Genomic DNA, 12,506 nt, shown 5'->3' on the forward strand with positions numbered 1-12,506 from the left:
GAGGACCAGGCGGGACGAGGGCTTCCACTGGAGCATCTTATTGATGAGATCCTGCAGCTTGGACACGGGAGGAAAGGAAACAGCTCAGACTCCCGCTTGGGGAAAGTTGAGAGTGTTGGAGTCGGCTCAGAGATACAGCACGGAAACAGGCCCTTCAGCCAGTCCGCGTCAACCAGCATTTACGCGTTCACACTAATTCTATGTTATCCGTGGGGGAACCGCCATGAGATGGTGGTGGGGGGGGAGGGAGAATAAAGGAGGAGCTGGCAGGGATACTTTGTGGCATCTATTGCATCCGCTGCTCTAGGTGTCAGCTGATCTACATCGGTGAGACCAAGTGCAGGATTGGCGATCACTTCGCCAAACACCTCTGCTCGGTTCGCATTCACCAACCTGATCTCCCAGTGGCTCAGCACCTCAACTCCCCCTCCCATTCCGAATCTGACCTTTCTGTCCTGGGTCTCCTCCATGGCCAGAGTGAGCACCACCAGAAATTGGAGGAGCAGCACCTCATATTTCGCTTGGGTAGTTTACACCCCAGCGGTATGAACTTTGACTTCTCCAATTTCAGGTAGTCCTTGCTTTCTCCCTCCTTCCCCTCCCTTTCCCAGCTCTCCCACAGCTCACTGTCTCTGCCTCTTCCTTTCTTCTTCCCGCCCCCCTCCCCCACCCCAACACCAGTCTGAAGAAGGGCCTCGACCCCGAAATGTCGCCCATTCCTTCGCTCCATAGATGCTGCCTCACCCGCTGAGTTTCTCCAGCATTTTTGTCTACCTTCGATTTTTCCAGCATCTGCAGTTCTTTCTTAAACGAAGAGTTGTAGATGTAGCCCAGTCCTTCACACAGACCAGAATCCCCACATTTGACTCCATCTATACTTCATGCTGCGTTGGAAAAGCGGCCAACATAATCAAAGACTTGTCCCGCCCTGGTCATTCCTTCTTCTCCCTGTTCCTGTCCGGCAGAAAGCACAGAAGCTTGAAAGTGCCCACCACCAGACTCAGGAACAGCTTCTTCCCCTCTGTAATCAGGTTTCTGAACGGTCCTTCCATCAACTAGGGTACTGTCCGGTTCACCTCTACTCCATCGCGGACATTGGACATTGCCTCTGGAGCTGATGCGCTACAATGCTGAGAACTATACTCTGCACTCTGTATCTTCCCCTTTTGCTCTACCTATTGTACATACGTTGGATAATATTGTACAAGAGTTTGTGCATTTATGTATAGTTTATGCGATCTGATCGAATAACATGCAAAACAAAGTTTTTCGCTGTACCACGGTACATGTGGCAATAATGAAACAAAAATTCTAAGTTCCTTGTGTTTAGGTTTAGGGGGAAGCTGATTCCTAGATCTCGGAGTTTGGAGAAGAGTTATAGCCCTGTCCCACGGTATGAGTTCATTCCAAGAGCTCTCCCGAGTTTAAAAAAAATCAAACTCGTGGTAAGCACGGAGAATGTACGTAGCGGGTACGTCGGAGCTCGGGGACGTCTCTTAGCGGCTTATAACGCTAACGGCAGGTACTCGGGAAGACTCGCTAACAGCAGGTTAGCACGGGAAGACTCGTGAAGATTTTTCAACATGTTGAAAAATGTCCACGAGAGCCCCGAGTACCGACGAGTGGCCATTAACGTAAATCTCCGAGTTCGAATCAGGGGAAACTCGGGAGAGCTCTTGGAATGAACTCGTACCGTGGGACAGGGCTATTAAAATGGGATCATGGTGTTGAAGGCAGAGCTATATTCGATAAATACTGTAGATAGACATAAAAAGCTGGAGTAACTCCGCGGGTCAGGCTGCATCTCTGGAGAAAAGGAATTGATGAAGATTTGGGTCGGGGCCCTTCTTCAGACTCAATAGGTGACGTTTCTAGGGAGTCGGATCAAACCCAGGTCTCTGGTGCTGTAAGGCAGCAGCTCTACCCGCTGCACCACCGTGATCTTCCACTCTGCTGGAGGGGAGGGAGGGCAGGATGGACCTAAAGACTGAAGGAAGGCCGGCGAGCCCCCGGCGGGCCAAAGTAACGCTTCAAGGACAACATCAAGAACAGTCTGAAGAAATTCCACATCACATCGAGCAACTGGGAGCACATTGCAATGGACAGGCGCTCCTGGAGGAAATCCGTGCAGGAAGGAGCTGCACGTCACGAAATGGAACTACGCCGTGTGGCAGAGACAAAGCGACAGCATCGTAAGGAGAGAGAGAGAAGGGGACTCGACGACTACCAACCACCGCCAGCCTCCACTGCCCACGTTGCACCAAGATGTGTGGATCGTGGATCGGCCTCTACAGACATCTGCAGACCCACAAGTAGACGACCACATGGAGAGAAGAGGACAGTCATACTCATCCCGAGTGACCGCCGATGATGACAGTGTGGAAACAGGCCCTTTGCCCCAGCTTGCACACACAGGGCAACAATGTCCCAGCTACACTAGTCCCACTTACCTGCGCTTGGTCCATACCCCTCCGCACATGTCCTATCCATGTACCAGTCTAACAGTTTCTTAAATGATGGGATAGTCCCAGCCTCAACTACCTCCTCTGGCAGCTTGTTCCATTCACCCACCACCCTTTGTGTGAAAAAGTTACCCCTCAGATTCCTATTAAATCTTTTCCCCTTCATCTTGAACCTATGTCCTCTGGTCCTCAATTCACCTACTCTGGGCAAGAGACTGTGCGTCTACCCGATCTATTCCTCTCATGATTTTATACACCTCTATAAGATCACCCCTCATCCTCCTGCGCTCTATGGAATAGAAGTCCCAGCCTGCTCAACCTCTCCCTATAGCTCAGGCCCGCTAGTCCTGGCAACACTCTTGTAAATCTTCTCTGTACCCTTTCCAGCTTGACAACATCTTTTCTATAACATGGTTTCCCAGAACTGAACACAATACTCTGAAGGCGGCCCCGCCAACGTCTTATACAACTGCAGCATGACCTCCCAACGTCTACACATTGACGACTGCTTTGGTGCCACCTCCTGCACCCACACACAACTGACTGACTTCATCCACTTCACCACCAACTTCCATCCGGCACTCCAATACACCTGGACGATTTCCGACACTTCCCTACCATTCCTTGACCTCACCATCTCCATCGCAGGGGACAGACTCCTGACCGACATACATTACAAACCCACTGACTCACATGGCTATCTGGACTACACGTCTTCCCACCCTGCCCCCTGTAAAGACTCCATCCCCTACTCCCAATTCCTCCGCCTACGCCGCATCTGTTCCAGGATGAGACATTCCACACCAGGGCATCGGAAATGTCCTCGTTCTTCAGGGAACGGGGATTCCCCTCCGCCACCATAGATAAGGCTCACACCAGGGTCTCATCCATACCCCGTAACACTGCTCTCTCTCCCCATCCCCGCACTCGCAACAAGGGCAGAGTCCCTCTGGTCCTCACCTTTCACCCCACTAGCCGCCAAATACAACACATAATCCTCCGCCATTTCCGCCACCTCCAACGTGACCCCACCACTCGCCACATCTTCCCATCTCCCCCCATGTCTGCCTTCCGCAAAGACCGCTTCCTCTGCAACTCCCTCGTCAATTCTTCCCTTCCCTCCCGCACCACCCCCTCCCCGGGCACTTTCCGTTGCAACCGCAAGAAATGCAACACCTGTCCCTTCACCTCCCCCCTCGACTCCATTCAAGGACCCAAGCAGTTGTTCCAGGTGCGACAAAGGTTCACCTGTATCTCCTCCAACCTCATCTACTGCATCCGCTGCTCTAGATGTCAGCTGATTTACATCGGGGAGACCAAGCGTAGGTTGGGCGATCGTTTCGCCGAACACCTCCCTTCAGTCCGCAATAACCTACCTGAACTCCCGGTGGCTCAGCACTTCAACTCCCCCTCCCATTCCCAATCCGACCTCTCTGTCCTGGGTCTCCTCCATTGCCAGAGTGAGCAACAGCGGAAATTGGAGGAACAGCACCTCATATTCCGTCTGGGGACCTTGCATCCATATGGCATTAACATTGAATTCTCCCAATTTTGCTAGCCCTTGCTGTCTCCTCCCCTTCCTTAACCCTCTAGCTGTCTCCTCCCACCCTCCCATCCACCCGCCCTCGGGCTCCTCCCCCTCCTCCTCTTTTCCTTCTTTCTCCCACCCCCCATCAGTCTGAAGAAGGGTTTCGGCCCGAAATGTCGCCTATTTCCTTCGCTCCATAGATGCTGCTGCACCCGCTGAGTTTCCCCAGCAATTTTGTGTACCGTCTATACTCAATACATCTGCAACATGGCCTCCCAACTTCTATACCCAATACATCTGCAACATGGCCTCCCAACGTCTATACTCAATGCAACTGCAACATGGCCTCTCAACTTCTATACCCAATAATAATATATATTTTATTGTCATTGCACGTCAGTGCAACGAGATTTAGTGATACATCTGCAACATGGCCTCCCAACGTCTATACTCAATTAGACTTACCCAGTGAGAGGCGGTCATGGAAGAACATGCCACCTTTGATAGCCTCCAGCAGTTTGCACGGCTGCAACTCGTTGAAGGGGAGTTTGCCGGCCACCATGGCGTAGAGAATGATGCCCCTGTATGGGAGAGATCGATCCACAGATGAAGCAATGCCCACAACTCAGAGCCATGAGGCTGGCGGGCAACAGGTCCATGCCTTAAGCGGTGCAAGGAAGGAGGGGGGGGGGGGGGGAAAGAGCTCACCCCGGATTGCAAGGAAGGCCATTCAGCCCATTGACTCGCTGGGAAGCCCATTCTCCTGCGCTCTCCTCACCCATGAATTCATACAGGCTGTCAACAGGCCCTTTGGCCCATCGACTTACCACTGACCGCCCCACGATGTCTGAAGAAGGGTCTCGAGCCGAAACGTCCCATTCCTTCCCTCCAGAGATGCTGCCTGTCCCGCTGAGTTACTCCAGTGTTTTGTGTCTGTCTTTGGTTTAAACCAGCATCTGCAGTTCCTTCCGACGCATGCCGCAAGGGCAGGAGGAACTCAGCAGGTCAGGCAGGTGTGAGGTGTCGCACCTTGGGAGGTTGAATGTGAGGGGAAAATATACAATTTATGACCCTCACTGGAGTCCATAACTCCCTGAAAGTGGCAACACTCTACAAGTTTAGTGGCAATACTGTACAAGACACAACAGTGTGTACAGAGGGATCTTGGTGTCCAAGTCCATAACTCCCTGAAAGAGACTGCACACGTAGAGAGAGGGGTAAAGAAGGCGTATGATACGCTTGCCGTCATCGGTCACGGCAGGGATTGTAAGAGTCAGGAAGCCACAATGCAGCTTTATAAGAATTTGTCTGGACTATATTGACATTGGGAGAAGAATGGAGAGCAGGGGAGAGACAAGACTTTGCCTTCCATCACAGTGAGGAGGAGATTCACTGTGATGGATGTGTGTGTTAATTGTGTGTCTTGGTTCTTTTCTTGTTGTATGGCTGCAGAAACCAAATTTCGGTTGAACGTCATTTGAGGTTCAAATGACAATAAACGGTATTGTATTGTATTGTATTGTATTTGGGAGTTGAGTGGATGCGGTTGTGACGTGGGGAGGAAGCACGGGGTGGGGGGAGTGCGGAAGGTGAGGGCCAGAGGCTGAGCCGTGGCCAGTGAGGGCGGGGGGCACACTTACATGCTCCAGACGTCAGCGTGGTCCCCTCGGTACCTGTGCCCCTGCAGGATCTCGGGGGCGGTGTAGGGCATTGAGCCGCAGAAGGTGCTCATCAGACTGTCCTTGTTGCTTCTGCTGGCCAGCCCAAAGTCTAGTCAAGAGTCAACAGTGTTTAATTGTCTTTCGTTTCAGTTCAGAGATACAGCGCGGAAACAGGCCCTTCCACGCCGACCTGCGATCCCCGCACATTAACACTACCCGACACGCGCTAGGGACGACTTGCATTTAGACCAAGCCAATTGACCGACAAACCTGCACGTCTTTGGAGCGTCGGAGGACACCAACGATCTTGGAGAAAACCCACGCAGGTCACGGGGAGAACGTACAAACTCCGTACAGACAGCACCCGCGGTCGGGAGCGAACACGGGTCCCCGGCGCTGTGAGGCAGCAACTCCACCGCTGTCGCGTGGGACGGTGAAATCCTTACTGGCTGCAGCTCAACAGACCTGGAAACTCAACACTCGGTACCTTGACCATCACACAAACCAACCTCCCTTCCATCGCCTCCACCTACACCTCACGCTGCCTCGGCAAGGCCAGCAGCATAATCGAGGACGATTCACACCCCGGCCACTCCCTCTTCTCCCCTCCCCCATCAGGCAAAAGACACAGAAGTGTGAAAACGCACACCTCCAGATTCAGGAACAGTTTCTTCCCAGCTGTTATCAGGCAACTGAACCATCCTGAATGGTGGCCGATTAGGAAAGGGGGAGATGCAACGAGACCTAGGTATCATGGTAAACCAGTCATTGAAAGTAGGCATGCAGGTGCCCCAGGCAGTGAAGAAGGCGAATGGTATGTTAGCATTCATAGCAAAAGGATTTGAGTATAGGAGCAGGGAGGTTCTACTGCAGTTGTACAGGGTCTTGGTGAGACCACACCTGGAGTATTGCGTACAGTTTTGGTCTCCTAATCTGAGGAAAGATATTCTTGCCATAGAGGGAGTACAGAGAAGGTTCACCAGACTGATTCCTGGGATGGCAGGACTTTCATATGAAGAAAGACTGGATAGACTCAGTTTGTACTCGCTAGAGTTTAGAAGATTGAGGGGGGATCTTATAGAAACTTACAACATTCTTAAGGGGTTGGACAGGCTAGATGCAGGAAGATTGTTCCCCATGTTGGGGAAGTCCAGAACAAGGGGTCACAGTTTAAGGATAAGGGGAAATCTTTTAGGACCGAGATGAGGAAAACATTTTTTACACAGAGAGTGGTGAATCTGTGGAATTCTCTGCCACAGAATGTAGTTGAGGCCACAGTTCATTGGCTATATTCAAGAGGGAGTTAGATGTGGCCCTTGTGGCTAAGGGGATCAGGGGGTATGGAGAGAAGGCAGGTACAAGATACTGAGTTGGATGATCAGCCATGATCATATTGAATGGCGGTGCAGGCTCGAAGGGCCGAATGGCCTACTCCTGCACCTATTTTCTATGTTTCTATGTTTCTATCCTACCACAACCAGTGCTGAACTACTATCTACCTCATTGGAGACCCTCGGACTATCTTTGATTGGACTTTACAGGACTTTATCTTGCACTAAACGTTATTCATGTTAATCCTTTTATCATATATCTGTGCACTATGGATGGCTCGATTGTAATCATGCATTGTCTTTCCACTGACTGGTTAGCACAAAAGCTTTTCATTACTATAAACTAAACTAAACTAAAAGCAAGATACAGACCTTCAACACACCAGGTCCACATCAGTCACCCTCTCACACTAGTTCTATCCCACTTTCCCATCCACTCCCTGCACACATTTTACAGAGGGCCGATTAACCTTCAAACCCACATGCGGGAGAAAACTGGAGCCCCCGGTGGAAAGCCATGCGGTCACAGGGTAGAACATGCAAACTCTACACAATTAGCACCCAATTGGACCTGGGTGTCAGGGTGCAGAGGCAGCAGCTTAGCCTGCTGCGCCACAGTGTCACAACATGCATAGATTTTCATTAAAAAAGGGGCAGAGTGCTGGAGTAACTCGGTGGGTCGGGCAGCATCTGTGGAGAAGGTGGGGACATTTCCTCGGGCTGCTTGTGGTGGGCGGCCAGAAGAGTGGTGGGGGCACGACAAATTCTGGCAAGTGATGGGTGGATACAGGTGGGTGGGGGTTAGATTGGCACATGGTGGGTCAGAGATAAAAAGACAAGAGGTGTGAGATAAGGATTGGAGAGGTATTGTGAAACTAGACAAAGGAATATAAGCGGGAGATGGGGAGGGGGAAATCCCCTAATCCCCCATTTACTGGTGCCCTCCCCTAATCCCCCATTTACTGGTGCCCTCCCCTAATTCCCCATTTACGGGTGGCCCCCCCTAATCCCCCATTTACTGGTGCCCTCCCCCAATCCCCCATTTACTGGTGCCCTCCCCTAATTCCCCATTTACTGGTGCCCTCCCCTAATTCCACATTCACGGGTGCCCTCCCCTAATCCCCCATTTACTGGTGCCCTCCCCTAATTCCCCATTTACGGGTGCCCTCCCCTAATCCCCCATTTACTGGTGCCCTCCCCTAATCCCCCATTTACTGGTGCCCTCTCCTAGTTCCCCAAATACTGATTTCTCACCTAATTTGCCCTGCTGGTTACTACTATTTCTTTTCCAGCTTTCTCCCCCTTACTTCAACCACTGTGGTTTAGTTTTTCCAGGTGCGACAGAGGTTCACCTGCCCCTCCTCCCACCTCATCTATTGCATCCGCTGCTCTAGGTGTCAGCTGCTCTACATCGGTGAGACCAAGCGTAGGCTTGGCGATCTTCGCCCAACACCTCTGCTTGGTCCGCAGTAACCAACCTGATCTCCCGGTGGCTCAGCACCAACTCCCCCTCCCATTCCGAATCCGACATTCCTGTCCTGGGCCTCCTCCATGGCCAGAGTGAGGACCACCGCAAATTGGAGGAGCAGCACCTCATGTTTCGCCTGGGTAGTTTACACCCCAGCGGTATGAATATTGACCCCTAATTTTAGGTAGTCCCTGATTTCTCCTCCCCTTCCCAGCTCTCCCTCAGCCCTCTGTCTCCGCATCTTCCTTTCTTTCCCCCCACCCTCACATCTGTCTGAAGGAGGGTTGCCTAATTCCTTCGCTCCATAGATGCTGCCTCACCCGCTGAGTTTCTCCAGCACTTTTGTCTACCTGTTTAACTTAGTTTAGTTTAGAGAAGCATCAAGTACACACCATTAACACTGGGGACAATTTACATTTACACCAAGCCAATTAAACTGCAAACCTGTACGTCTTTGGAGTGTGGGAGGAAACTGGAGATCACGGAGAAAACCCACACGGTCACGGGGAGAGCGTACAAACTCCGTACAGACAGCACCCGTAGTCGGGATCAAACCCGGGTCTCCGGCGCTGTACGGCAGCAGCTCTACCGCTGCATCACCATGACGTCTTGAAGAAAGGTCCCGGCCCAAAACGTTGCCTGCCCGTTCCCTCCATAGATGCTGCCTGACGCACTGAGTTCCGCCAGCAGACTTTCTCCCAGTCAGTAGAACCACCTCTGTTGAAACCAAAGATCCTATAGTGGAGCAAGATAGACCACTCCTGCTAAATGCAATGGGCTGACGTGTAGTACGCAACGGAGCGGAACGTGGGCCTTTTTTTCATCCATTTCAGTAACCCGACCCGACCCGCAGTGTAATCAACGTTGCGGGGGAACAGTTTGTGTTAATAAATTATAATTCTGAAAATGAGGAGAAGATTTTTCCCAAATAACTTTTATTTTTACGAGGATGTTTCCGTAAACGGCTTCCGTCTCCGCACTAGTATCCTATGGGATCTTTGGTGCGGAGACGGAAGCTGGTTACGGAAATGGGGCCGAAAATTACCCATGAATCTGCCCATGACCGTACTACGTCTTTTTCCTTGAGTGATCTATCTTGCTTGCTATAGGATCTTTGGTTGAAACCCTCTTACCTGTCAGCTTAATGTGTCCCTTGTCGTCCAGCAGAATGTTTTCACACTTCAGATCTCTGTGGAAGAGTTTTCAACACAAGTTACAGTAAAGTCCATCCTTACACACACACACACTTCAAACCAAGACCTGAAACACTAAGTGTCAAGTCAGAATTTGTCCATTGGCCCGGTTAGACACAGTGAAGCTCCCTCTACCCTATCCCGTCACACACACTCCCAGGATCAGACACAGTTGGTCCCCAGTGGAAGTCTCTCTATAAGGAGACTTTACATTGGGGACCTGGGGTGGAGAGTGTTGCATTGGCGGGTAGTCGATGGTCACGTCAGAGTTGGCTGTCTGCCCCTCTTCCGGGCCTATGTCCGTGCCCGTGTGTCCTTGGAGAGGTGTCCATGGGAACTTTGGAGGTCGTTCGTGAACGCTGGTTGCCGTGGAGAGATCGAGTGTATTGTTGATAAAGATGGTGATATATTAATTTGATAACTGGTCGATTGTAAACTGCCAATATAGGCAGTCTATGAACATGTCACTACTCTGTATCTGTGCTTAATTGAATAAAAGCTCTGTATTGAAAGAAAGGGGTCAGACACAGACATACCATAGGTAGAGAAGGCAGATACAAAGTGCTGGACAGGCAATATCTCTGGAGAGAAGGAGTGGGTGATGTATCTACTCATTCCTGGGATCATTCCTGTAAACCTCCTCTGGACCCTCTCCAGAGCCGGTACATCCTTCCGCAGATATGGGGCCCAAAATTGCTCACAATATTCAAAATGCAGCCTGACCAGCGCCTTATAGAGCCTCAACATTACATCCCTGTTTTTGTGTGCAAGCCCTCTTGATCTGCTGAGGGATGTGCTGGAATCTGTACCTATGCTGGGTTCTGCTGGGATGTGCTGGGCCTGTGCTGGGATGTGTGGTCCTGTGCTGGGATGTGCTGGTCCTGTGTCAGGATGTGCTGGGATGTACTGGTCCTGTGCTGGGATGTGCTGGTCCTGTACTGGGATGTACTGGGATGTGCTGGTCCTGTGCTGGGATGTGCTGGTCCTATGCTGGGCCTGTGCTGGGCCAGTGCTGGGATGTGCTGGTCCTGTGCTGGTCCTGTGCTGGGCCTGTGCTGGGATGTGCTGGTCCTATGCTGGGCCTGTGCTGAGATGTGCTGGGCCAGTGCTGGGGTGTGCTGGGCCAGTGCTGGGATGTGCTGGTCCTGTGCTGGTCCTGTGCTGGGCCTGTGCTGGGATGTGCTGGTCCTATGCTGGGCCTGTGCTGGGCCAGTGCTGGGGTGTGCTGGGCCTGTGCTGGGATGTGCTGGTCCTGTGCTGGGATGTGCTGGGATGTGCTGGGCCTATGCTGGGCATGTGCTGGGCCAGTGCTGGGCATGTGCTGGCCCTGTGCTGGGATGTGCTGGTCCTATGCTGGGCCTGTGCTGGGATGTGCTGGGATGTGCTGGGCCTGTGCTGGGCATGTGCTGGGCCTGTGCTGGGCATGTGCTGGCCCTGTGCTGGGATGTGGTGAGCCAGTGCTGGGATGTGCTGGACCTGTGCTGGGATGTGCTGGGCCAGTGCCGGGATGTGCTGGGCCTGTGCTGGGATGTGCTGGGATGTGCTGGGCCTGTGCTGGGATGTGCTGGGCCAGTGCTGGGATGTGCTGGGACTGTGCTGGGATGTGCTGGGATGTGCTGGAATGTGCTGGGATGTGGGCTGTGGGTACCTGTGTGCGATGTGCTTGCTGTGGCAGTGGCTGACAGCTCCCACCAGCTGCTGGAACATGTGCTGGGCCTCGGCCTCCTGCAGCCCCAGGGCTCGGGCCCTGTCCGCCCCGCGGTTGATGTATTCCAGCAGGTCACCCCTGGATGCCAGCTCCAGCACCAGGTACAGGCGGCTGGGCGAGCGGAAACTCTCAAACAACTGGATCTGTGGGAGAGGCAGCGTCACACAGGGGCCTGTCCCCACATCCCCCCCTCTCCTTGTCCCCACATCCCCTCTCTCCCTGTCCCCACACACCCCCTCTCCCTGTCCCCACATCCCCTCTCTCCCTGTCCCCACACCCCCTCTCCCTGTCCCCACATCCCCTCTCTCCCTGTCCCCACACCCCCTCTCCCTGTCCCCACATCCCCCCTCTCCCTGTCCCCACCCCCCCCCCTCTCTCCGTCCCCACACTCCCCCTCTCCCTGTCCCCACATCCCCTCTCTCCCTGTCCCCACACCCCCCCTCTCCCTGTCCCCACATCCCCCCTCTCCCTGTCCCCACACCCCCCCCTCTCTCCGTCCCCACACTCCCCTCTCTCCCTGTCCCCACATCCCCTCTCTCCCTGTCCCCACACACCCCCTCTCCCTTATCCCCACATCCCCTCTCCCTTGTCCCCACGCCCCCTCTCCCTTGTCCCCACATCCCCTCTCCCTTGTCCCCACACCCCCTCTCCCTTGTCCCCACGCCCCCTCTCCCTTGTCCCCACACCCCCTCTCCCTGTCCCCACATCCCCTCTCTCCCTGTCCCCACACCCCCTCTCCCTGTCCCCACATCCCCTCTCTCCCTGTCCCCACACCCCCTCTCCCTGTCCCCACACCCCCCTCTCCCTGTCCCACACCCCCTCTCTCCCTGTCCCCACACCCCCCCCTCTCTCCGTCCCCACACTCCCCCTCTCCCTGTCCCCACACCCCCTCTCTCCGTCCCCACACTCCCCCTCTCCCTGTCCCCACACCCCTCTCTCCCTGTCCCCACACCCCCTCTCTCCCTGTCCCCACACCCCCCCTCTCCCTGTCCCCACACCCCCCTCTCCCTGTCCCCACACCCCCCCTCTCCCTGTCCCCACACACACACACACACACTGTCACCACACACCCCCCTCTCCCTGTCCCCACACCCCCCTCTCCCTGTCCCCACACCCCCCTCTCCCTGTCCCCACACCCCCCTCTCCCTGTCCCCG

General features: G+C 53.7%; 1 protein-coding gene across 1 annotated transcript in view; it reads right to left on the reverse strand.

Moving 5' to 3' along the window:
* Positions 1 to 9: 9 nt before the first annotated feature.
* LOC116984807 (testis-specific serine/threonine-protein kinase 5-like) overlaps positions 10 to 12,506 on the reverse strand; it is a 13,155-nt gene continuing 658 nt past the window's right edge. Inside the window, exons 2-6 of the mRNA XM_033039195.1 lie at positions 11,292 to 11,494; positions 9,584 to 9,639; positions 5,631 to 5,760; positions 4,456 to 4,571; positions 10 to 57 (exon numbers count right to left, since the gene is read on the reverse strand). Coding sequence (XP_032895086.1) covers positions 38 to 57; positions 4,456 to 4,571; positions 5,631 to 5,760; positions 9,584 to 9,639; positions 11,292 to 11,494 — 525 coding nt within the window. The 3' untranslated portion in view covers positions 10 to 37. The remainder of the gene's footprint in view (positions 58 to 4,455; positions 4,572 to 5,630; positions 5,761 to 9,583; positions 9,640 to 11,291; positions 11,495 to 12,506) is intronic.

The sequence above is a fragment of the Amblyraja radiata genome, chromosome 2, assembly GCF_010909765.2.
Source record: "Amblyraja radiata isolate CabotCenter1 chromosome 2, sAmbRad1.1.pri, whole genome shotgun sequence".
NCBI lineage: Eukaryota > Metazoa > Chordata > Chondrichthyes > Rajiformes > Rajidae > Amblyraja > Amblyraja radiata.